This window comes from Schistocerca nitens, chromosome 1 (genome assembly GCF_023898315.1).
Source record: "Schistocerca nitens isolate TAMUIC-IGC-003100 chromosome 1, iqSchNite1.1, whole genome shotgun sequence".
Taxonomy (NCBI): domain Eukaryota; kingdom Metazoa; phylum Arthropoda; class Insecta; order Orthoptera; family Acrididae; genus Schistocerca; species Schistocerca nitens.
Genome location: NC_064614.1, coordinates 134,302,414 through 134,330,057, shown reverse-complemented (window position 1 = coordinate 134,330,057; position 27,644 = coordinate 134,302,414). Strand labels below are relative to the sequence as shown.

The 27,644-nt window shown below is 41.7% G+C and overlaps 1 protein-coding gene across 1 annotated transcript in view; it reads left to right on the top strand.

Moving 5' to 3' along the window:
* LOC126243066 (serine/threonine-protein phosphatase 6 regulatory ankyrin repeat subunit C-like) overlaps nucleotides 1–27,644 on the top strand; it is a 293,793-nt gene that overhangs the window by 149,160 nt on the left and 116,989 nt on the right. The window contains exons 9-10 of the mRNA XM_049948136.1: nucleotides 5,401–5,523; nucleotides 21,396–21,497. Of these exons, the coding sequence (XP_049804093.1) occupies nucleotides 5,401–5,523; nucleotides 21,396–21,497 (225 nt within the window). The remainder of the gene's footprint in view (nucleotides 1–5,400; nucleotides 5,524–21,395; nucleotides 21,498–27,644) is intronic.

The window sequence follows — 27,644 nt, the reverse complement described above, 5'->3', positions numbered from 1 at the left end:
GAAGGAAGGAGAGAGTTAGTAGCAAAACTGAAACAGTTGGGGGTAGTTTACTCACTGAGAGCATGGCCATCTAGAGGCAAGGTTCTGGGATTGCATTGTGGTACACACACACACACACACACACACACACACACACACAACACACAAACATAAGGATGCACAGTATCCTACAAATACAAGGGTGCACAGTACCCTTCACAGTGGAAAATCCAGGATGTAATGTAACAATATTATCAAAAGGAAAGTTGTCACTCCCTGTATGGAGGAAATGAGATGCTGAGTTGCAGATAGGAACAACAAAAAGACTGTCACAAATAAGGGTTTTGGCCAGTAAGTCCTTCGTCAAAAATAGATGACACACACACACACACACACACACACACACACACACACACACACACACCAACTGGAAATTGCAAATATTTTTAATGAATATTTTTCTTCTGTAGGGGAAGCCATAAATGACAAACATAAAAACATTCACTACAGTTTTAAAGGTAATACATGTGACCATAGTATATATCTAGCCCCCACAAACTGTGCAGAAATAATGGGCATCATTAGCTCTCTAAAACCCTCTAATTCAGCTGGGCATGATGGCCTAAATACTAATGTTTTAAAAGCCTGTAGCCAAAATGTCTCTGTACCTCTGTCTGCAGCAGTCAACAATATAATAGAATCAGGCACCTTTCCAGACAGTACAGGTAACACCCATTTTTAAGAAAGGTGACAACAACAAAATAGAAAACTACACACCAGTCTTAATCCTTCCAGTCTTTTCCAAAATAGTTGAGAAAGTTATATACAACAGGATTATAAACTTTCTTAACAGACACAACCTGATGTTCGAAAATCAAAATGGATTCGTAAAAGGTAAATCAACTAGCACTGCAGCTGCTCAACTAATTGAGGAGGTGTTAGGGGTATCAAAAGCAAGGAACATGTGGCAGGTGTATACCTAGACCTAGAAAAAGCCTTTGATTGTGTGAACGTTGACATCCTATTAGACAAGCTATGGAACATGGGCATTAGAGGCGCTACTTATGACCTAATAAAGTGTTATATGAGCAATAGAAAGCAGTTTGGTCTACTTAAAATGGAAAGTGGTGTCTACAAATCAGAGATCACTTGCATAAAATATGGCGTGCCCCAGGGCTCGGTGTTGGGCGCCCTTCTGTTCTTGATCTATGTAAATGATATTAAATACTGTACTATAAATTCCAAAATTGTTCTGTATGCCGATGACACGTCCATTGTATGTAAAAAGGAATCATGTAATGAACTAGAGGCCGAGTGTAATAATGTGACAAAAGAAATTGTTCAGTTTTTTAATGAAAGCCACTTAAATGTAAGCACCAGTAAAACATGTTTGATGGAGTTTAACAAAAGTAGTTTGAATAATGAAATTAAATTATACATTGGCAACAAATTGGTAAAGAAAGAGTCTAGTGTAAAATTCCTTGGCGTAACAATCCAAAGCAACCTGAAATGGGACACACATATTGACTCTCTAGCAACTAAGTTGTCAAAAAATATATTTGCAATCAGTACTATTAGCAAGTTCTGTAGAGACACCATAGTCCTAAAGACTGCATACCATGCTCTTTTCTCCTCTCACTTGAACTACGATATTGAAATTTGGGGGAGCAACAACCAAAGCTAATCTAGATAAGCTACTCATTATTCAAAAAAGGGATGTGAGAATAATCTGTGGAGCAAAATATAGGGAATCTTGTCGCAACTTGTTTCCAAAAACAGAGGTGTTAACTGTTATAAACACATACATTCTAAAAGCCATATTGCTTGTGAAAAGACTGCACCCAAACACTTATTCATATTTCCACCAGTACAATACTAGAAATAAAGAAAGATTTTACACTGGCAGCCACAAAACAGCACTTTACAAAAAGGGGCCTCAGTACGCAGGTATAAAATTAGCTAATGCACTGCCTAGAGCAGTCATGGCTCTTCCTACAATTAAGCTGAAACATCAGCTTAAGAAATTTTTAGTAAAACACCCTTTCTACACATTAGAAGAGTACCATACTTATATGAAGAACAACAAATGCTTTGTGAAATTATGTGAATAGAAATAAATAAACACCTTATTGTAATTTTGTTGTAAATTAATGACATATTCAGAAGAATGTGTCTTGTGTATTGTACAAATAACTGTAATCATTACTGTTTCTTTGTACATGTGCAGTGTACCATTCGATGTTGAATAAAGCTATTATTATTATTATTATTATTATTATTATCACACACACACTTAGCGTTGAGTGTGGTTTCAGTTGTCTGAGACTGCAGTTGTGTGTTGAGTTGCATTTGCGCATGCACATGTGTGTGTGTGTGTGTGTGTGTGTGTGTGTGTGTGTGTGTCTGTGCCTGTGCGTGTGTGTGTGTGTGTGTGTGTGTGTGTGTGTGTGTGTGTGTGTGTGTCTGTGCCTGTGCGTGCGTGTGTGTGTGTGTGTGTGTGGGTGGGTGGGTGCGTGCCCACGTGTCATCTATTTCTGATGAAGGCCTTACTGGCCGAAAGCTTTATTTGTGACAGGCTTTTTGTTGTGCCTATCTGTGACTCAGCATCTCCACTATATGGTGAGTAGCAACTTTCCTTTTCATAAAATTGGTGCCCTACATAATCTTAGATTAAAACTGTACACAGAACTTTGATTAATTACATAAATGAAACTTTTCATGAACTTTGATTAATTACATTAATGAAACTTTCCATGGAATGCTTAACTGAGATTTAAATAAAAACACATAATACTTGTAACACTTCAGTTCAAATACTAATTCAGATCATAGCAAACATTTGACTGAAAATACTATTGGCATTGGCTATGGCATTAGTATCAAAATAGTACATGAATATAATTACTTGCTACTAGGTTGTTGAAGATATTCATTTACACTGTAATAGCAGCTGGTCATTAAAATCTTGAATACTGCTTCTTTAAATAGACAATTATTTTATTTTTTTATATGTGCTGGAAGTTTGTTACACAATTTTGTACCTTGAACATTTGTTTGATTCTGTGTAGTAGCCTTGTTTACTCCTTTTACATGGATATCATTGCCCATTCTTGAATTATATGAATACAGATATGAGTTGATTTGAAACTTCCAATGCACATTTTTATGTTAATTACCCTTTTTTGTATGTAGAGCATTAAAGGTAGAATATTTAGCTGTTGAAATAGCTGCTTGGAGGATGTTAGCTGTGAACTTTTGGTAATTATATTAACAGCTTGCTTTTGTAATATAAAGATGTTTTCAGATTCGTCATAGTGTGACCCTAGAAAGTGAGGCCATAGGTAATAGATGTGTGAATGTAAGCAAAGCAGACAATTCTGCTACAGTATTTACTAGACATGTTACTAATATGGGCTTTTGAATCTAAATTTTCATCCATATGGACACCTAAATATTTTGTGACAGCTGCTCCCTTAACTTCTTTATTTTGTATTCTGAGGTCCAGGTCATTTTGTGACTTTGCTTTCCAGTAAGGGATGTAATTAGTTTTTGAAGTATTTAAAATTAACTGTGGTACCTGTGTTGGTACAGTCTGAAAATCAGATCTGTAAGCAATACTTTGGTTTTTATTGTTGTCTCAGGTAATTTCTACTACCCATCTTTTATTATGGAGATAAGATTGGAACCACTTTTTTCTCAACTCCTTGTATACCAATAGCTTCCCTTTGTCCAGTAAGATATCGTGTTGGCCAGTATCGAAAGCCTTACACAAATCAAAGTTTATTCCTGTTGTACTGTTGTGTCTGTGTAGTCCCATTATGATATTTTCAGTGAAATAGGAAATAGCTAATTCTGTACTCAATCCTTTGCAAAAACCATGTTTGTGTACAGACAAGAGATTGAATTTTTCATGGAAATTTGTAATTCTATGTTTCATGACTGTCTCTATTACTTTTGAAAATATAGAGAACAAAGCTGTTGGTCTGAATATAATAGAGGGACGGAGGGGAAAGACTAAAAACCCACATCCTTTCGTCTTTCCCCTCCTTCCCTCTTTCCTGATGAAGCAACCGTGAGTTGCAAAAGCTTGAATTGTGTGTGTGTGTTTGTGTTTGTTTATGTGTCTATCAACATACCAATGCTTTCGCTTGGTAAGTTACATAATCTTTGTTTTTAGATGTAAAGCTGTTGGTCTATAATATATGTTGCCCTTTTTATCCAGTAGTTTTATTTTTGAAATTTTTAATCTTTGAGGAAACACTCCTTCTGATAAAAATATATTTCTGATGTATGGGAGTGGTTCTGATATTACACTATCACATTTTATTGTAATTGAACCAGGTATTTCATTTGTCACTGAAGAAATTTTATTCCTCAATGTTTTTGTTATTCGTAGAACTTCAGATTTATTTGTAGAGCATAGCAATATTGAACTGACACTTTGTTCTCTTGTAACAGAGGTTCCACTTTTCTTAAGGCAATTTTTATTCAGGCTGACTGGAGTATATATGAAGTAGTCATTTACGTATTTTGCTAGGATAAGATTTCTGAGGAACACACCATGATCATCTTTTATAACAATGTTCTCTTAACTTTTAACATTTTTGTTTATTTCTTTTTTTTACTACATTCCATATTGCGTTTGATGTGTTTGCTGAATCTAAAATTACTTTGTTGTTGTGCATGGTTTTAGCTTTTTAATCACCTTTCTGTAAATGTTCTTATATGTCTTAACATAGTCTGTGAAGTTTTGATTTTTATTGTCTTTTATGATTTGACTGAGATGTTTTAGAGTTTGACTAATACTCTGATAGCAGGTGATATCCACTGTCTGTTGTTCCTTGGCATGACATTGATTTTTGTAAGCTTTTTTGGAAAACACATCTCAAATAGGGACATGAAGGTACTAGAAAAAGTGTTGTTTGAGTCATAGGTTGTTGTTTTTGAAAATACATTTTCCCAGGTTTCTTTTGCTAACATCTGAATAACAGTATTTACATTTTCTGTACAGAAGTGTTTTTTGTATTTCCACCTGTGTTTTATTAATTTGGGTATAGATAAATTTATACATGTGATGAGAGTGTTGTCATCTGAAAGACCTAATGATAACAATATGCGGTAGTACACTAGCAGAATCCAGAGAGAAACCAACTTTGTGTTTCTATTCTTAGTTCTCAGTGTTTAAACTTTTAGTTTTGAGATTATAGTTATATATAATAACTACATATATTGAAATAAATATGACCTATTATTTAGGACCCTTTCATAATACTGAACTATTGTCTGTTTGTATGTGATATGTCCATTTTTATTAACTTTACAGTGCTCTGTGAGTGAAGTTTTTGTTGTGTTGCATTTATGCCAATCACACAAGCATATTTTCTTTTTAATGTCTACTTGTAACATTTCATGTTAATGCAGACTACCAAATTGTTACTGGATGCTGGAGCAGATGTGAATTTAAAAGATGATAATGGCTGCACACCACTGCAACAAGCTGTGTACAGCTGTAACAGGTGTTTCTCTCCCTGTGGGCATTATAAGGTATACTATCTATTGTTATGGAAAATAAACGACTACCTAGTGGTTACATTGTTTTTTTTTTTTTTTTTTTTTAAACCTAGCAGTTCAATTTACAGTTCTTTAATTTTCATATAAAATGTTGAATAATTTACTGAATCTTGTTTTAAAAAATCCCAATGCTATTTATCTTTTGCACTCTCAGATACCAGCATATTCATGTTATTTGTGTAAATACATTTATTTATTATGATCCAACCTCAACTGATTACAAAAAAAGGTTTTTTTTGTTCCAGTATTCTGGATAAGTCAGAGCCTTACTTACTAGGGTTACATATTATTGGCTGGCACTATTATCTACACAACTTTTTCTAAATTTAGTTGAGAGAACAGAGTTACATATATGGACAATACAGAAAAAAAAATGTTATTACCATACTTAGATTAAGGAATCTACAGTTTGTGACACAGTATTCATATCTGACATTCAAATATTTACAGTTTGTGACACAGTCTAAGATCTGAGATTACATATATTTTTAGATAGATGGTCTTCCATCATACGAGTGTACTAAATCTAGAAACTCATCTATTGAATATACAGGATTGTTTAGGAGCCATAATTTTAATTTTGTTTTTAGTTTTGTAATGAGCAATTTGGAGATATTAGGATGGAAGCAATTCAGTAGTTTTATGCCTGCATAGTGAGGGCTTTTCTCATAAAGTGTTGTTCTATGAGAGTTGATGTGGGGTCTCTCTCTACCTCTAGTGTTGTGATTGTGTATTTCTTTATTAAGTGTTTTGTTACTGTTTACTGCCATAAAGATTATCTTCAGCACATACGGGTTATGAACAGTTAGTATTTTAAATTCTTTAAACAAATTTCTGCAGGACTCCGTGGCACATTTCTTTCCCATAATTCTAAGTACCTTCTTTTGTAAGATAAGTACACTTTTCATATTACCTTTACTGCTGGATCCCCATACCTCTATCCCATAGCTTAGATGGGATTCAAATAGTGCAAAATATATTTGCCTCAGAGTGGTGATGTTACAAAAAGGTGTCAGTTTTCTTAGGACATATATGGTAGTACATAGCTTTTTGCAAATATCATTCACATGATCAGACCAGTTTAACTCAGCATCAAGTGTCAGGCCAAGAAATTTGGTCGAGTATTGTTTTTTAATGTATTCGTCAGCAATTAAGATTTGGTTTTCATGAGTTTTTTCCTCCCAAGATCAAATTCAATATAGACAGATTTATTTGTGTTTAATTTTAGTTTGTTTTCATTAAAATACTGCAGAATTAAGCCTGCTGCAGTATTGGATTCCACTTTGAGCTGCGAATAGTTATTGACTGAAAACAATATTAATTGTTCTGCATGACTGGAAGTTATTTTGATGTATATGCTTGTATTATCTCTCACAATACTGTCAAACAATTGTACTCAGGTAAGTTGTTAAGATAGTGTGCAATAAAGCATGATTGTGATTTAATTTCAAAGTTGTGAGGGTTGGGGATTCTAATTACTCTGCAGAATGCTTGTGTTCAACCTGTTGAAGACTTAAACCCCACAATATGCAGCAATACTGAAACTATTGCTATTTCCCACAAATATAAAGATTTCTAGTGTGTAACTACAACTAAATAAATATAGAAAAAGAGTTCCATTTTAAAAATGTGAGAGAAAAAGTCACAGAAATGATTGCTTCCAGATACAGTGATTTCTGTGTACAGTAAAGAAGAGGAAAGCATTTATTACTGGTAGTTAGTTACATGTTCTGCTGATAATTTGAACAATTTTTTTTATTGAAGTGATGTGGAATGAGTCGATTTAGAGGAGACTGCTGCTTATGTCAAGCTCCTAGTGGAAGTGAGTTGTTGTTGCCTTCCTCCTACATGTTGTGAAGTTTCAAGTGTGTATCTGATGCATGTGCATGACTGTGACAAGTGGTTGTACAGTGTAGCGTTGCTTTAGTGATGATGTGGGTGAATTGAAAGGAGAGGATGAAACCCAGTGCCAGCACATAGCCTACTCCTCTCAAAAAGCAAAACTTTACACCACCATCTCTACTTGTCTTGTCGACAGTGAAAATTTCATCCACCACCAGGATTCCATCCAGCTTACCTCCAAGTCGAGCACAACTGCACAGGGATGCAACTTACAGTTGTTGTTGTTGTTGTTGTTGTTGTTGTTGTGGTCTTCAGTCCAAAGACGAGTTGGATGCCGCTCTCCATGCTACTCTATCCTGTGCAAGCCTCTTCATCTCTGAATAACTACTGCAACCTACATCCCTCTGAACCTGCTTACTATATTCATCTCTTGGTCTTCCTCTATGACTTTTACCACCCACACTTCCCTCCAACGCTAAATTGGTGATCCCTTGATACCTCAGAACATGTCCTACCAACCGATCCCTTCTTTTAGTCTGGTTGTACCACAAACTTCTTTTCTCCCCAGTGCCTCCTCATTAGTTACTTGATCTGCCCATCTAATCTTCAGCATTCTTCTGTAGCATCACATTTCAAAAGCTTCTATTCTCTTCTTGTCTAAACTGTTTATCACCCATGTTTCACTTCCATACATGGCTCCACTCCATACAAATACTTTCAGAAAGGACTTCCTGATACTTAAATCTATACATGATGTTAAGAAATTTCTCCTCTCCAGAAACACTTTTCTTGCCATTGTTAGTCTACATTTTATGTCCTCCCTGCTTCAACCATCATCAGTTATTTTGCTTCCTGAATAGCAAAACTCATCTACTTCTTTAAGTGTCTTGTTTCCTAATCTAATTCTTTCAGCATCATCTGATTTAAATCGAATGCATTCCATTATCCTCATTTTGCTTTTCTTGATGTTAAGACACTGTCCATTCCATTCAACTGCTCTTCCAAGTCATTTGCTGTCTCTTGACAGAATTACAATGTAATCGGCAAACCTCAAAGTTTTTATTTCTTTTCCCTGGACTTTAATTTGTACACCAAATTTTTCTTTGGTTCCCTTTACTGCTTGCTCGATATACAGATTGAATAACATGGCAGATAGTTTACAACCCTGTCTCACTCCCTTCTCAACCAGTGCTTCCCTTCCCTGCCCCTCGTCTGTTAGAACTGCCATCTGGTCCATGTAAAAATTGTAAATAGCCTTTTGCTCCCTGTATTTTATTCCTGCCACCTTTAGAATTAGAAAGACAGTATTCCAGTCAACATAGTTAAAAGGTTTCTCTAAGTCTATGAATGCTCTAAATGTAGGTTTGCCTTTTCTTATCCTTTCTTCTTACGAGAAGTCGTAGGGTCAGTATTGCCTTTCCTGTTCCTACATTTCTCTGGAATCCATACTGATCTTTCCCGAGGTCGGCTTCTACCAGTTTTTGCATTCTTCTGTATAGCCTACAGCTATGAAATAAAAATTTGTACTTGGAATAGAAGTAGTTGTCCAGGAGAAATGATGACTTTTCCAATCCATCAACCCAGCACACCCTATTCCAATTCTGTCACAGGCTCACCGCATCTAAGGCTGAGCCACCTGTGAAAGCAGCCATGTTGTGTACCAGCTCTGCTGCAACCATTGCACCAGCTGTCCAACAGGATGAACAGCCACCACCAACTGTGGCCAAAAGAAAAGTAGACCACCCCCTGGCAAAACATGCAGTGGAACATAATGTACTTGACTTCAGTGGCTGCTTCACGACTCAGGCCATTTATATCCTGCCCTCCACCACCAGCTTTTCTCAACTGCACAGATGGGAGTTATTCTTACAGTAAATTCTCCATTCCTGAAATAATGTTGGACTCAACCTAGGGTAACCTACTGCCCCCACACTCTCCACCCAACAGTTTCTGGTCCCTCATCCTATCACCTCCTCCCCTCTCACATTTCCTCAGCCTCTTTGTGTCCCACTCTCTTTCAATGTACCTGTCTGTCCTTTTCTCTTCCCTGCTCCCCTCCTTTTCCACACCTCCCCTTTTCTGTTCTCATCCTTTTACTCCTCTCTCCTTTTCAATTATTTTCCTTTCTCACTCCCCATTTTATCCCCCTCACACTCCACCTCCTGATGATGTGCCTGGCAGTTTCTAGTCCCTGCACGCTCTGCCAGACAGCACTCTTCTCTCCCTGATCCATATCCTGTGATCCCTCCTCCTTTCCCACCCCATTCCAGATTGTTATTCACATGACAGTTGCTTTCCGGTCAGAGCAGCCAGTGGTGGTCATTGTGCATGAAGTGTGTTTGCTTATGTGAATGTGTGCATGTTTCCTTTGCTGAGGAAGGCTTTGGCCAATAGCTGTTACACTAGCTGCATGTGTACACTCTTTTTATTGTGCCTCACTGTAACTCAACTGGTCAACTTTACTGTGAGTAGCAATCTACCCTATTCCTTATATTGTTGTTATTCCAACCTGGAGTTTCCATTGTTTGAGAAATGATTTTTATGTCAGATTCAGAACATGCTTAGCTACCTGTCAGACATTATGTAGTAACTGAGCAATTGATCAAAAAATTTTGTTGCTACCTATTGAAATCGTTTCTGAATCACTGACAGCTTTAATGATGCATAATAAAGGTCATTTTTTCCTTTAGTGTTGTAGATATGGAATCAGTATTCTTCTCAATTTCTGAGGAATTATCTATGACAAATTTCAGGAAAGATGATACATCTAGTTGCAACCAGGCATAACAAAAAGACTGTTACACATTAAGCTTTCAGTCAAAGCTTTCTTCAGAAAAGAGAACACACACGCATGTTCACACAAGCAAGCAAACCTCAAGCGCACATGACTGCCATATCCGGCAACTCGAACCGTAATCCGAGCTACCGGATATAGCGGTCATGTGTGTTTGAGGTTTGCTTGCTTGTGTGAACATGTGTGTACTTTTTGTGTGAAGAAAGATTTGGCTGAAAGCTAAATATGCAACACTCTTTTCATCGTGCCTGTCTACAGCTCAATGTGTGTGATCTTTACGGTGAGTAGCAATCCATCCTTCCTAATATTGCTGATATTCTAACCTGGATGAGTTTCCATTGTTTGATTATGATGAATTTCATTAGGGAATATATGTATTGTGATGGTACAGTTAAAATGACTAACTTCTTGAAAAAGTACCTACATGATGACCGCAGCTTAACACCACATATTATTCTTACTGCTTGCTTCTGTGCAATAAATAGTTTCATTGTAAGTAATGAGTTACATCAAAAATTACTCCAAAATACACTATTGAATGGAAATATGTGGAATATGTCAGGAGGGCAGTCATTTGTTCCCAAGACTAGCAATTATACTAAGAGCAACAGTAGCTGAGCTTGACTGTTTAATGAGCAGCTCAGTAATATGCTTCTTCCAGTTCAAGAATTCATCAATATGTACACCCAAATATTTGGAGAATTCTGCACTGCTTACTGACTCCTGTTCATGTGCTACATCATTTTGTTGCGTAGAGCTGAATATAGTGTGTTTTCTTGCAATTAAGGGAGGGTCCATTTTCAGAAAACTACTCAGTGGTTCTTTGAAAAACATCATTAACAGTTTCTTCTTTTACTTTCTCTGTAATGGGATTGATTATAATACTAGCATCAAGTGCAAAAAGTACCAATTCTGCTTGGTGAAAGTTAAGTTGAAGGTCATTTCACATACATAAGGAATAGGAATGGACCCATAATTGAACTTCATCAGACTGCCTTTGGATTTCTCCCCAGCCCTTAAAAATTTTCTACCTTTGGAAACTTTCTTTTAATTATATGGCATAACATTTTGCATTCTGTCCGTCAAGTATGATTCAAACCAGTTTTTTGAAAAGCTATCAGTTCCATAAAACTTAAGTTTCTCTTAGAAAGTAACATAATCTGTGCAAGCAACAGCCTTGGTAACATCGCAAAAATTACCAACTGGTGATATTTTATTATCTAAGGCTGGAAATATTTGTTGAGTGAATGTATAAATAGAATTCTCAGTGGAGCAACCCTTTTGGTATCCGAGCTGTGATATACAAAGTAAGATGTTTCTGTTGAAACATGAGACTACTCTTGAGTAAATTACTTTTTTTTAATATTCTGTAAAAACACACCAGTAAGGAAATTGGATGATAATTTTTAAGTCTTTCTTGTGACCTTTTCTATAAGGAGGTTTAACAGCACCATATTTTAATCTGTATAACACACTTTAATCTGTCTGGAAACAGTCCCTATGCCAGTGACGCATTACATGTATTTCTAAGGACATTACTTATTAAGTCTGAACAACTTTTCAGAATTCTCTTTGAAATTCCATCAATAGCTTGTGAGCTTTTGTGTTTTAGAATTTTTATCATTCTATTAATTTCAGTGAAATATGTTGGTACTATGTCTAGTTACACAAAGTTCTGTGGAACGACATTTTTAATATATTATTCTATCTCTTCAACTGGCCATTTAATTGTATTTTTTACTGCTATATTTGTAAACTGTTTGTATGAGTTTACAGATTCCAACTGTGACTTTCTAATGTTGTATTCATAGGATACTGTTTTTTTGTTTTTTGTTTTTTAAATTTCACGAGTTTATATTTTGAACATTTAAAGCAAGTTGTCACTCATTGCACCATTAATCTTACCAAGGTCTGACAGAATATTTGTACAACTTCATTCAGAACGTGTTTTGTTATAAATAACTGCATCATTTGGGAAATCTCTGGGGTTACTATAATATTGTTCACAAGTCCATTAATACACAACATGAACAGCAAGAGACCCAACACTATTCCCTGGTATACACACAAAGTTACTTTTACATCTGTCGATAACTCTCCATTCAAGATAACATGCCACATAATTGTACCTTTGATAGTAAGCATAGATGTGGTACTGAGTCAAATGCTTTTTGGAAACCAAGAAATACTGCATCTACCTGACTGCCATGATCCTTGGCTTTGAGGATGTCATGAGGGAAAAGTAGGAGTTGGGTTTCTCATGATCTAAATTTTTGAAATCTGTGCTGATTGGCATGGAGAAGGTCATTCTGTTCAAGATACCTCATCGTGTTTGAGCTCAGAATATGATCTAAGATTCTACAACATAAGGATGTCAAGGATATTGGATGACAGTTTTGTGAATCACTTCTGCTACCCTTCCTGTAGACAGGTGTGACCTATGCTTCCTTCCAACTATTGTGCACAGTTCTCTGTTTGAGGGATCTGCGATAGATTATAGTGAACAGGGGGGCTAACTCAGTCTTGAATTGGATATAGAATCAGACAAGGTTCCATGGGCCTTGGAATGTTGTTCATAAAATTGTTAACAATCAGGTCCTGCTCTCATGCTGTTTTTGAGTTTTGAAATTTACCCATAAATGAGATTGTAACAGCCAAATAATGATTCCAGCTTATATTTCCTGTCAAAATTGTTCAGGAAATCTACACTGAAATCAGCAGAAACTACTACTGTTTCTTCTCGTCTGACGAGTAGCTCTAGATTTATTTATTAATTCCTTTAACTGCTTATGGGGAGCATAGGGCTGCAACAAAGGATCACCATCTTGCTCTGTCTTCTGCTAGTATTTTCAATTCTTCCCATCCTATTCCTTGTGCTGATCTTCAACTGGTCATCTCCACATCATTTTTGGCCTGCCTTTTCGCCGTCATCCCTGTGGGATCCAATAAAGTGCTTCCTTCGCAATATGTCCATTTGGTCTCGTAAGTGTATGTCCTAACCATATCCACTTCCTGCTTTTTATTTGCAGCTCAATTGGCTCCTTGCTGATTCTTTCCCAGAGTGTTTCATTAAAAATGACATTTGGTGACTGTATTCCCAGGATGTTCCTCAGACATCTGTTGTTGAAGGTCTGCAGCTTAGTAGCTGCTTTGTCACTTTCCATGTTTCACATCCATATAGAAGCATGGATTCTACATTATTTTCAAATATCTGCAATTTAGTTCTCAGTGTTTATTTCCTTCAATACCCCGATAGATCGGAGAGTTGTAAAAGTGCCTTTGACTTTGCTGATGAGGGTGTTACTGCCCTATGTTGCACCACCATACGGTGTAATCATGCTTCCAAGGTAGTAAAACTTATCCACCCTTTTGATTATCTGGCTTCCAAGCTTAAGCTTTGTGTGGTGTTGTTATCATTTGCCTGCATGTCTTACGTTTTTTGGGCATTAATTTTCAAACCAACTTTCTTCATCACAGATTTTGGATCTTCCAGTTTCTCTTTCATTTTGTTGATGCTATGGGACAGAAGGCAAAGGTTATATACAAAATCTAAGTCTTCTAGATGTGTTCCATTGCTCCATTTTATTCCTCTCTCTTTATCCATTACTTGTGCCATTGAGGGGATTGCCTTGTATTGTTGCATCCACAGGAGACGTCACGGGGCCGGTGGTGGCGTAAGTCAGAGCGGTGACAGTGAGAGTACCGCCTGCTAAAAAATGGTAAATGAGTCCCGCAATGTCAACTTCTGCTGGGACAGGAGTGGTGTGCATAAAACTGTGTGTGATAGTGCTTCCACCTGTCTGCCTATCTGTGTAGGTAGTGGTAATCATGAGATCAGTATCATGCAACTTCGGATATGTTCTCAGACAGAAAATCATGGAAATTGACTAGCAGATGCATAGGAAGTGGTGAGGTGTGGACTGTCTGTTGTGGCAGTTTTAAGCCTTTTCAATACTCAGTAAGGGCCTGCAAATGGTCGTTGTAGGGTGGGTTTCATTGCATCTGTATTTAGCATTAGGTGAGAACACATGGCCAGGTCCTTATGAATAAAACTTTGTTGTTTCATATGATGGGCAGTGTGGATGTTTTGTATGTGTGTGCGCATGCGTGCAAGTAAGTCTGGTAAGGCCTGGTCTGTGGGGAATGTTTTATTTATTACAAATTCAGCAAGTAGGGTGAGGGGCTTGCCATATAGTATTTCGGCAACCGACATGTTGAGGCCATCTTTATGTGCCATGTGAATGACTAAGAGAACCCATGGAAGGTCCTCCTCCCATGATTCTGAGTAGTGCATGAGAGCATCTTTCATTGTCCGAAGCTACCGTTCCACAAGGCCATTGGATTGGGGGTGGTAAGCAGTTGTGTGGAACCAGTGGCATCCACATATGTGGCATAGGTCATTGAACTGTCAGGATTTGAACAGTGAAACCTGAAACCTGATCTGACATTAAGGAGGCCAGGCAGCTGAATCTGGAAATCGAGTTGTTGGTGAAAGTTTTTGCTCTGCTGGTAAATGAGAAATGGGTGTGGCCTCCAGACATCATCTCACATGATCTATGATCGACAAAATGTAAAAGTAACCTTGTGATTTGGGGAGTGGCCCCACAATATCAGTGTGGATGTGCTGGAATGGCCCCTTTGGAATGGGGAATTTATCAAAGGGGAGCTGTGTGTGGCGGCCAGTTTTTGCCTGCTAGTGGAGAATGCAAGTACTGGTCGACATGGTACAATTATTTATAATGTCAGCACAGAGAAACCATTCTATGATGAGGCGTATGGTAGCATTAATGCCCGGATGTGCAGTGTTGTGGAGAAGGTCAAAAATTGTCCTACAGTGGTTCTGGGATGACTGGTCGGTCCCTTCCATTCAAAACATCACAAAAAACTTGTTTGGTCATGCTGGGTCCAGTGTCTGGTTTGTTAAACAAGCTGTGGAGATCGGCATCTGTCGCCTGTGTATCTGTGACTCGTTTAAAGTCCAACTGGGCAGAGGTAGCTGCAACACGGGAAAGGCAGTCGGCCTCAATATCAGCAAGTATAACATATCCCAAATAGGCAGTGAACTGTGCTACAAAATCTAGGTGTTGTAATGTCCCGGGTGCAGAATCCATTGAAGGGTTGCGAAATGCATCTTCCAATAGGAAAAGGTCGTTATATATCATAAGTGGTGTTCCCTCAACATCGTATTGAAAGTGACAAACTGCTTCATGTATAGCTAGTAGTTCATGTTCAAATGTGGACCAATTTTTCGGTGATGGTAAGTTTGCTTGAGAAAATCGTGAGAAGCTTGAGTGATTCCACCAACCACTTGCTGTAAAGTAGCACTGATAGCGTAATTGTTAGTATCAGATGCAATAATTAGATGTGCCTTGAGTGATGGGTGGTGAGCGTTGTGGCATGTAATCTTTTATTTTGTCAGAGGCTGCCTGCATTTGCAGTTTCTAATAGAGACGACATTCACCAGATGTATTCTTGCTGTGCAATTCTTGGGTGAGTGGTAGCAAAGTCTCAGTGGCATGTGGCAATTGATTCCTGTAGAAATTTATGAGCCTTAAAAACCTAAGCAGCTCTTGGTGGTTGTTGGGAGGTGGGAGAAGGTGCATCTGGTCAGTTTTTTGAGGAACAGGATGCAACCCAGATGATTTACATGATGCCCAAGAAAGGTCACGCAGGGTTGCCAAAGTTGGCACTTGTCATCATTTGCCATGACTTTATGAAAGGCCACTTATCGAAGACAATATGCTGGTGGTCATTGAGATCTTGCTCATTTTGCAAAAAGATTATGACATCATTTAGATAGGCATAAAAAAAGGCAAATTGAACAGTATGCAATGAAGAAATCTTTGCCATGTCTGCACCTTGTTTTAAAGTCTGTACGGATGTAGAGGAACTCAAAGAGACCAAATGGCATGATTTTTTACAGTTTTTGGTACATCTTTATCTGCAATTGGAATTTGCAGGCACAGTGTTTTGCAAGTGACGATGCAGAAAATTTTTGCCCCAGCCTAGACATGCTAAAAACCAAGCTAGTTCAGAAGGGGGTCACTGTTGATGATTTTATGAGCACTGAGGTAGCGACAGTCACTGTGTAGGTACCCAGTAGAAATTAGTTTAATTGGGGAGGTCCAAGCATTGTCTCATGGCCTGACTATGCCAGCTCACAAAAGTTTCCCCACTGCAACATTAGCCAGTTTGAGCTTGTTGGGAGCTGGGGGTGACGGACAGGGGGATCGGTGTGGTTATAATGTGCTGGACTGTACTATCCTGCATGGCACAGATTGTATGTGGTCTAATGGGGAAGCGTGAAGTGATTCCAGGAAGTGAGGCATGACATGATTTGCCATCGCTGTTAATATCAGACAGCATTGTCTCAGGAGTGCACTCAAGTGGGGGTTGTGGCACTTCACTAACCTAGAAGTGTCTATAATAGGAGCACCATGGTAGTGATCTGTGTCGAAATGGCAAAGGTCATTGAGATGCCATTGTGCTGCATCTAGTGATGCAGTGGCATCCATGATTCGTCTCCATAGCTGCTCATTCGTGAGGCACATGACCTCATTATCATAATGTAATGATGAGTACTCAGTTGCCTTTAAGCATAGCTGGTTGAAAAGTGCTTTGCTTTGTAGCTCCAGGTTGAGTGGTGTGCCAAGTGGTGGCAGTGTGACGGAGGCCATCACTTTGTAATAGGAGGAAGTGATTTAAATCTGGCAGTAGCTGGTAGTGCCAGAGCAAGTTGGATCCCAGGACTGGTTCAACTGTCTCAGCCATTGGGAATGTCCAAGGCATTTGAATATCTGTGCCAAATTTGAGAGAGATGTGTGCAGTTCCAGAAACTGCGATTACAGTTTCATTGCTTGTGTGCAGTTGCAGTGGCGACGGTGACAGTGTAGCAGGTGTGAGAGCATGTGGTAGAGTGCTCCCATCGGACCCGGTATCAGTGAGGAAGTACGCGTGCGGGAAACTGTCATGGATGAATAGTAGAGGACCATCTGTCCATTGAAGCACTGCATTGGCATTGTTTTGTTGTGGTGTGCAGAGGCATCTTGTTAATGCAGAGTGGCCTGATATGCCTATATCAGGTCATCGAGCTAGTTTGTGTAGGTGCACAGTTGTCTACAGCACTGTGCATCCTGCCCAAATCTGGGGTGGAACCACCAGTGTCAGTGTTGTGTGTTGGGTGTGGAAACATGCGATTCACTTCGCTGACACAGCTTTTGTTTATGTAAGGAGTCAGGCGGGGTCAGCTGGGAGGGTAACAACCTCAGCTGTTGTGGTAGGCGACTGATGTCCACCAGAGCTGTGAAAGGTGCTCGAGATGGAAGAGTCAAGGTGCACAGCCCAGTTTGGGTCGGTCTGGCCATCGTTGGGTGATGCACGGAGTTTCGAGGTAGCTCAGCTGGGATCATGCAAAATCAGGACCTGGCGTACTGGACATCAACTGCAGCATAGCGCTGTTGGTTGTTGATTAGAATGTGGTGTTGTAATATGGCCTGCATTCTGTCAGGGAGTCCAAGTGTAAACTCCAGCAGTGCCTTCTCGTGCACTAGCATCACTGTTTGGATGTTATGTGGCAGTTTTAGGAGCTGAAGTGTCTGTAGCACACCCTCAGGCAGGAACATTGAGTCAATTAGAACACGCAGGTGGAAGCAAAGCGAAGATCTCGTTCTGTTGCCCAAAGTAGTCTCATTGATGATGGGATGCAGCTGCTGCTCAGTTGTTGTAGCAGTAGTGCGTTGGCAGGTTCACATTTATGAGAGGCTGGAACATACTAAAGCAAGTTGCTAATAAGGTCCGCATTGTGTCTGAGGTGGTTAAGAAGAGTGGCAAGCTTCTTGTTTTCCCCAATGATGCCACTGGCTGACATCAATTACTTGCTGAGGGCAAACCACATCATGGGAGAATCGATGCAGAACAACAGTATGGCTGGCATCGGCATCATGTAGCGATGTGCATAGAACTTAGGTGACTGTTTAAAGAATGGGCGCGTGTGTGAGAAGTTTTGGGTCCAATGCAGTAGGTATGACTTTCCCAATGTCAGGTGTCTGAGACACCAGAAAATGCATGTGAGAGTGTATATGAGATCCTGGTGCCATAAGGAAGGAAGGCGTAGTCCATTTACTATCCAGCACCACTGTTCGTCTTTCATGGAGTTTGTGTGATTGTGCTGTCATTCATGGCACATGTTATGCAAGTGTGACATCACTCAAACCAGGAGGCAGTGATATCTGACTTTGCTGAGGCAAGATTGTGAAAAATATGTTCCCGGCGTCCATAGTTGGTCTTGGTGCTGGGTGCAGGTGATGCAAATGACAACTACGGTGCTGGATTGGAAGTGAATCGATTGTGATGTCTGACATGGCTGACACAGCTGGAATATGAGTAACGTCATAGCCTTCCTCACGGTACTTGCACATAGTCACAACAGTTGGAACAGGATTTGGAAAATCAGAATGCAGAAGTACTGAAAGGTGATGTAAACCTCGATCTCACAGTCTGTATGCAGATGGAAGATGGAATGGAATGATGCAGTGGTATTGTATGGGCCATTGCTGTTCAACCGTAACAGCACTGTGGCACTGTATGGTTCAGGTCATTAATGCGAGAATCATAATGCTCATAATAACTAACATTGGAACACGTCATGTTTTATCTTATGTAAAAATTAAAGGCATGTAAATTAATATTTGATATGGAGGCGGCTGGCCATTCTTTACTGTGACTCTCAGCTGCACTTTTGTCAAAAACACCAGGAATAGATTCACTCGTGTCAAATATGGAATGTTTATTGTGAAGTTACTTGGTAAATTTGACAATCATCATGGCATAGTTTGCTGCTTGCCACTGGTGGCAATGGGAGGTTGATCTGAAGATGTGGTGAACAGTGAAGGCATTGTTGCTGTGTTGTTTGGCACTGTTGTATTGCCCAAGCCTTGGCCAATATTTAGCACATGGGATGTTTGTGGAATTTATGAAAAGTTGTTGAGAGATGTTCTTGACATTGCGAAAAAAAATGGTGAGGTTGTACCATTTGTAACAGCAGCATTCTTGAGGGTGTAACCGGCATGGGAGATTATCGACTTAACAGCAAAATCGCAGCGCAAACTGGAAATTTGGGGTTGCCACTATGGGAAATGGGGTACTGGCAGTGTGATAGCAGAATAGTGACACAGTTTTCCACACTATTTATTAGTAAGCACATATAAGTAACACATGTAAGCACTACAAGCATACAGAGCATACTAACTCTCACTGTCTCACGGGGCAGCAATCCTCTGTGTACTGAGTCAGAGATGTTACACAACCACACATCAATTTGACATTGAATAAATAATTTCTCCACAGAATGAATAGCTAGAATCTTTCCACATCTGCATAATGTCTTCCAAAGCACATTACATCTGATCAACATAACATTTTTACACACAATTGGCACTTGATACACTGCCTAAAGCAAAGCCCCTGTGCAACCTCGAAAAATATGGATTGTCATCAGTGGAGAACAATACTCCTGTGCAACAGGAACGAGCACTTAAGATTGATATGATGGAAGAGAAATGGTCAGCTTCGTATTATTGGGAGAATTTTAGGAAGGTGTAGCTCACCTCTCAAGGAGATTGCACATAGAATGCTGCTGCTACCTCTTCTTGAGTACTGCCTGAATGTTTAGGATCTCCACCAGGGTCAGTAAAGGAGAACAGCAAAGCAATTTGGAGACATGATTCTAGATTTTTTACCAGAAGGTTTGATCAAGACTTGAGTATTACAGAAATGCTCATGAACTCAAATGAGAATGCCTGGAGGGAAGATGAAGTTGTTTTTGTGAAACATTATTGGAAAAATTTGGAGAACTTTCATTTGCAGCTGACTGCAGAATGATTCTGCTGCTATCAGTGTACATTTTGTTTAAGGACCACGTAAACAGGATAAGAGAACATATAGAGAAATATAGACAGTTATTTTCACCTCTCTTCATTTGCCAGTGGAACAGAAAACAAATGAGTAGTAGTGGTACAAGGTACCCTCTGCCACACACCATACAGTGGCTTGTATGGTGTGTAGAAACATGCCAAAGGTACAAGCAAGATGTAGAATGTCAACTTTGGTGCCCTCACAGCCTAGCGTAAAATAATTGGGATGATTTGTTTTTCGTTTTCTTAATATACTTCTATCAAGTGCAGTCTGCAATTGCATTTTAATTAATCTTCTTTTTAGATATACATGTTAGTCCTGGTAGGCTATAAAAGGTATTGTAATTTTGTCTCTACTCAAATGAATAGTAAAAAAAAGGTCCTTCTTAGCCACCTTATAGTCTCTCCTCTTAGCAGTATTGACTGCAGACTTTGGTACCAGTAACAATTTTTTTCAAGTGGAACTATAGTCATTTCTGCTCCTGTTATTACAAGTGTGGAAGACACAGATTTGATGGCTTTTCACTGTCTCAATTTGATAAACAGTTTTGGAGAAACTGCAATATTTGGAATTTAAGATTTTCCAAGCTGAACATAAACATGGTTGTTGTCTTACATGGAGGTTTGTGATTTTATGCACATATAAGGCAGTGTGTAGTGTTAAATGAGGAGGTAACAGAATGCTGCACTGCTGTAATACTGGTAAAAAGTGGCAGAGAGGAAGTAAAGCTTTGTGTTCTCTGTCTTCACTGATTCACATCAGTAATTATTCTCATTTCACTCCACCAGGTCAAGTGACTAAACAGCTCAGTGCAGCAGTCCCATGTCATACCACAAACTTCCACATAAGATAACAATCTGGTTTATGTTGCAAATGAAGAAACCCTAAACTCTAAATATTCTATAAATTTCTCCACAACTTATTCTCAGAAACTGGTTGTGAAACACAACTGAATCTCTGTCTCTCAGATTTACAATAAGAGAGATAGCAAAAAACCAACAATGAATTACAGGGTTTCTAGAACACAAGCTGTTATATTGTAAAGGTGATAGGTGGTGAAAAGGTAAAGAAAATGAACGATAGGTATAGGCATGACAGGGGAGGGAACAGCAATTGAAAATTTTGACTTATAAGAAATTGATGTTGCAGAAAAGGAGTAAGGAATAACAAGGATTGTGAGGCAGGAGTAACAAGGATTGTGATATCAACTAATGTTACTATTTAATTTTTGTGTGTTATTTTTATTTGTTTATTATTCACACTTTAACCCTCAATTTCAGAAAATTTTATTTTGTAGGTCCTGGAAATGTTGCTGAATGCTGGTGCTGACCCAAATATTGCAGATAAATGTGGAGTGACTCCACTTCATTCAGCAAGTAACATGAGATTAAGTCCAATGGTGAGGGAAAGTTATGTATTGTAGACTGGGCACCAGCCTACCATTTTACTTATGCATCTTCTTGATAAAGTTACTTATGTTCATATCTATGGTATGTCCCAATCTTGATAAAATCTCATACAACAAGAATCATTTAGAAAATTATCATTGTTTGAAAATATAATATGGGTAGTGTAGTAACACTGTTCACGTTACGTCGCACTTCACTTAGCGTAGACCGGGACTGTGTCCTAGGCATGCCCGATGTTAACTGACTGGGCACGGCCCATGCTGCCGGAGTTGTTGTTGTTGTTGTTCTTGTTGTTACGCCGACAGAGGTCGCGTCCGAATTCTCGCGTGCCCTCTTGTGGACGGGACTCTACTTGCGGCAACTACCGCCCGTGACGCACCGTGCCAATATGTGCCTCCCGCTATCTTTCTGGTGGCTACTGCACGCCTCCTCCTTCGGGGGGGTGAAGCCACTGTGATCCACTGCGTCGGAAGGTGGAGCGTCGGGCAGGAGCGATGACCTCCACATCCATTGGATGGCCGGAGTCGAGGGGATCTGCCAACCCTCGAGCTGGAACCTTCGAATACGGCTGGAAGTGACCCACACGAAGAGGCCCCCGTCCTCCCACAACCGGAGCGCGGGACAGAACGGGTGACAAGCTGTCGAACTCCGGATCATGTTCCACCTCGGGAGGGGCAAGACCCAGTGGCGGGGACGAAGGGGAAGGGACGACCACAGGTGAACTAGCCCCCTGAGAAACCGGGCCTGCTAGGGGGGGCGGCTCTCGCTGAATCTACTGGAGGCCGCCAAGGCTGAGAACCATCGCAGTGCGGCAGAGTCACAGCGGGGAGAGGAGGTAACGTCCCCTGTGAAACCAATACAGGTGCCGGCAATGGGAAGCCGGTGTCCGAGAGGTCGGAGGGTGGGTGCCCGAACGTGGACGTAGCTGATTTTGGTGACGACGTACCACCCGATCCCCCGCCTGCAAGGTATAGAGCCGGCGGCCATGTCGGTGCAGGACCACCGCTGGTATCCAACGTGGATTGCGACCAAACCCACGGGCCCAGACCGACATACCCAGTGGAAAGCCAGGTACTCCGTTTTGTGAAGACTGGCGAGGACTAGGCCGGAGGAGGTGCAGCAGAGTCCTAGGTTGACGCCCATGGAGGAGCTCTGCGGGGCTGCGTTCGCCCATTGGTGTGGTCCGGTATGCCGTCAAGAAAAACGTCAAGGCTTCCTCTGCAGGAAATTCGTGCACATACTTTTTCATCTGCGTCTTAAATGTGCGCACCATGCGCTCGGCCTCCCCATTCGATTGTGGATGGAAGGGGGGAAAGCAAACGTGCCGAATACCGAAGCGCCTACAAAAATCCTGGAAGGTCTGCGAAATAAACTGCGGTCCATTGTCCGAGACCAGGGTGATTGGCAGACCTTCCACAGAAAAGATTTTTGCTAGTGCCTGGATTGCAACGTCTGAAGTGGTTGAGGAGCAGCGAACCACATATGGGAATCGGGAATAAGCATCAATGACAATGAGCCAAAAGCCATTGAGAAACGGGCCCGCAAAATCGATGTGAACACGTTCCCATGCTTGGGTTGCCGGCGGCCATGAAGAGAACGCTGCCCTGGGAGATGCTTGTTGGCTCACACACTGGGAACAGGCGGCCACTAAGTGCTCAATTTCTCTGTCAATACCGGGCCAGTACATATGTCTGCGAGCCAAGGTTTTAGTACGGGAAACTCCCCAGTGCCCCGCATGTAATAACGTGAGGACCTCCCTTCGTAAACCTGCAGGAACAACCACGCGAGGAGCTGTATCATCGGTAGCCAGAAGGAGAACTCCTTCTAAGACAGAGAGGCGGTCTCGTAGAAGAAAATAATTACGAAGAGGGTCCGAGGCCCGGCCCGGAGGGCGGGAGGACCACCCCTGCTGAATGAGGCAAACTACTTGCCGGAGAACCGGGTCAGCCGCCGTTTCCCTGGCGACTCGAGAACTAGTGATCGGGAAGCCATCAACTGCTTGGCGGGACGCCACATCCAAATGAAAACACATAATCTCCTCTCGATCGAACATAGGATCCGGGCCCACCGGGAGACGGGAAAGAGCATCGGCGTTGGCATGCTGTCCTGTAGGGCGAAAATGAATGTCATAATGGTACTTAGAGAGGAACAAGGCCCAGCGCTGTAGTCTGTGGGCCGCCCTATCCAGAATCTGAGAGGCGGGGCCAAATAACGATATTAACGGCATATGGTCAGTGATTAACTGAAACTTCGTGCCATACAAGAAAGGGTGAAACTTGGTAACAGCGAAGACAATGGCCAAAGCCTCTTTTTCCACCTGGGAGTAATGGGCCTGCGTGGGACTAAGCGTTTTAGATGCAAACGCCAGTGGTTGCTCGGAACCATCTGCATTGCGATGGGCCAGGACCGCCCCCACCCCATACTGCGAAGCATCTATAGCCAGGACCAACGGCTTATGGGGATCAAAAGTAGCCAAACAAGGGGCTGAAGTGAGGAGGCCCTTCAACGAGGTGAACGCTCGCTCGCATGCAGGCGACCAATCGAAAGGAACACCCTTGTGCAGAAGGCAGTACAGGGGGTGGGCTATAGTGGAAGCCCTGGGAATGAACCGGTGGTAATAGGCTATCTTGCCTAAAAAAGCTTGTAACTCCTTCAGCGAAGTGGGCCGAGGAAGGTTGACGATACCTTGGACCAAACTTCCTAGTGGCTGGATGCCATGCCGAGATATGGTGTAGCCCACATACTCAATGGACGGTTGGAAGAAGGTTGACTTATGCAGGTTGCAACGCAAGCCCACAGACCTGAATTTGAGAAAGAGGGTACGAAGGTTGTGCAAGTGTTCCTTCGTGCTGCGGCCTGTGACAATTATGTCATCCAGGTAATTAATACAATGAGGGATTGTTGAAGTGACATGCTCAAGATAACGCTGGAATATCGCCGGGGCACTGGATATTCCAAAAGCCAACCGCTGGTATTGGTAAAGGCCAAACGGGGTGTTGACGACCACCAGCCGTTTGGAGTCCCCATCAAGTGGTATCTGATGATAAGCCTCCGACAGATCGATTTTCGAAAAATATTGGCCTCCCGCCACGGCGGAGAACAATTCATCAGCACGAGGCAAAGGATAGGTGTCCACCACCAATTGGGAATTAATGGTGGCCTTGAAATCGCCACAGAGACGTAATTTTCCCGAGGGCTTCTTGACAATAACGAGGGGCGAAGCCCACTCACTGGAAGAAACGGGAAGAACGACCCCTAGGGCTGTCAGCCAGTCTAGCTCTTCCTTTACCTGAGGGCGGAGAGCCAAGGGGATCTGTCTCGCGCGTAGAAAACGCGGGCGAGCCGACGCCTTCAACGTTAAGTGAGCTTCAAAATCGGAAACACGCCCCAGGCCCTCCTCAAAAATATCTGGAAAGTCTGAGATCAAAGATTCCAATGAGTGATAGGGAACGTCTTCGGAGACCAACTGTATGGTGTCAGCAATAGAAAAACCGAAAGCTTGAAAGGCATCCAGGCCAAAAAGGTTAGCGGAGCTCGCATCACTGACAACAATAAAAGTCATAGGCCGAGTGACTGATTTGTAAGTCACGTCGGTAGTGAATTGACCCAGTAGAGGAATGAACTGTTTACCATAACCGCGTAGACGCCGGTAAACTGGCGCCAACGGGGGCGATCCAAGGTCGGAATAAGTTTGTGCTTTCAACAACGAAACTGCCGCACCCGTATCTACTTGCAGTTGCAACCGGCGCGACCGAACCGACACCTCGATAAAGAGTTTGCGTGCCGATGTGTCGGGAGCCTGGCCCGATGAAACTTCCTGAATGTCAACGTCCATGTCCTCTGTACTTGCTTCCTTCGATTCTTTCGAGGCTGAGCGGCAAACTTTAGCAATGTGACCTTTTTTATTACATTTGCGACAAACGGCCCAACGCCGGGGGCACTCTGACCAATCATGATGTATATAGCACGACGCACAGGATGGCAACAGGGGCCGGCGGCCGGAATTCTGTTTACGTGTTGTGCGGGAGCGGTCGTAACGGCCGGATTGTACCGCTCACACGTCGTCCACCCCGGACACAGTGGACGCGGCCGTGCCGCCCTGAACCTCCGCGATGTCGCACCACGCTTCCAGCTGTTGACGTGCTGCTTGAGAGACTTCATACGATTGAGCAATGGACAGGACTTCCTCGAGGGAAGGGTCTTCTAACTGCAGGGCCTGTTGCCGAACCTCCCTATCAGGGGCCAAACGAACAATGACGTCGCGTACCATAACGTGGGCATACGACTCTCGCGACTGCTCCGTGACAAAATGACACTTGCGACTAAGACCGTGCAGGGTAGCGGCCCACGCCTGGTAAGACTGATGGGGCTGTTTCTTGCATTGATAGAACTCGACCCTAGCCGCCACAACATGGGTGCGGCGGCGATAATATGAAGACAGCAATGAACACAATGCGTCAAAAGACAAGGACGAGGGTTCCTGCAACGGCGCTAGCTGCCGCAAAACTTGATACAGAGAGGGAGATATCCAAGACAAGAAGAGATCACAACATACCTCCGCATTGGCAACATGAAACGCCTGGAAATGCTGCCGAAGGCGATGTTCATATGCGTCCCAATCCTCCGCCGTCTCGTCATACGGGAGAAAGGGAGGAGGGAACTGCACCGGAGCAAATGGCGTGGAGAGCAACGCCGGAAGCACTTGTTTCATGGTGGCCATGAGCTCCGTCTACTGCGCCACCAAAACCCGCACCAAATCCTCCATGCCGTGGAGAAGCTGCGAAACCGGAACAATGACGCAACACGCGAAAGAACGACCCTACTCGTCGCCAATTGTGTAGTAACACTGTTCACGTTACGTCGCACTTCACTTAGCGTAGACCGGGACTGTGTCCTAGGCATGCCCGATGTTAACTGACTGGGCACGGCCCATGCTGCCGGAGTTGTTGTTGTTATTGTTCTTGTTGTTACGCCGGCAGAGGTCGCTTCCGAATTCTCGCGTGCCCTCTGGTGGACGGGACTCTACTTACGGCAACTACCGCCCGTGACGCGCCGTGCCAATGTGCGCCTCCCGCGATCTTTCTGGTGGCTACTACAGGTAGTAAATATCTACTTAAGAAGCAGTGGCTGGGGAAAACACATGATTTGTATGTTTTTTTCTGCTGCCTCTTAGTGAGTAGATTTTTTTATCTAGCCACATTATATTTACAGGACTATTTAGAGATACATATTGCGTCATTAGGCAATCAAATGTAAGTGTTCATGCAGTCTCAGAGTTGCTGTCATACATAAAAATATACTCTAAAATAAAAAATGACATACCATGAACAAATTATCTGAATGTGATGTACTTGTACAAACAAATGATTACAGTTTCAGAAAAAGTGGACAATTTATTCAAGAATAAAAGACTCACAAACTGAGCAAGTCAATAATGTGTTGGTCCACCTCTCTCTCTCATCCAGGCAGTTATTCGGCTTGGCATTGATTGATAGGATTGTTGGATATCCTCCTGAGGGATACTGTGTCAAATTCTGTCCAATTGGCACATTAGATCATCAAAATCCCCATAATGTTCCAATCATTCTCAATTGGAGAGAGAGCTGATGGTCTTACTGGCCAAGGTAGGATTTGGCAAGCACACTGCGAAGCAGTAGAAGTTCTTGCCAGTGTGGGTGGGCATTATCTTGCTGAACTGTAAGCCCAGGATACCTTGCCATGAAGTGGGGGAAAAAAAAAAAAAAAAAAAAAAAAAGGACCTAGAATATTGTCAATGGATCACTGTACTATAAGGGTGCTGTGGATGACAACCAAAGGTTTCCTGCTATGAAAATAAGTGGCACCCCAGGCCATCACTCCTGGCTGTTGAGCTGTATGGTGGGCAACTTTCAGGTTGGTATCCCACTGCTGTCTGAGTTGTCTCCAGTCAGATCTTGGCTGGTCATCTGGGCTCAGTTCGAAGTGGGGCCCATCACTGAAGACAGTTCTACTCCAGTAATGAGATTCCAGGCTTGAGACATGTGTGGAGACACCCCAGGCAGCAGTGGGATATCAACCTGATTGTTGTCTGCAGTACAGCCTGACAATCAGGATAGATGGCTTGGTGTGCCATTTCTTTTCATAGCAGGACACTTTTG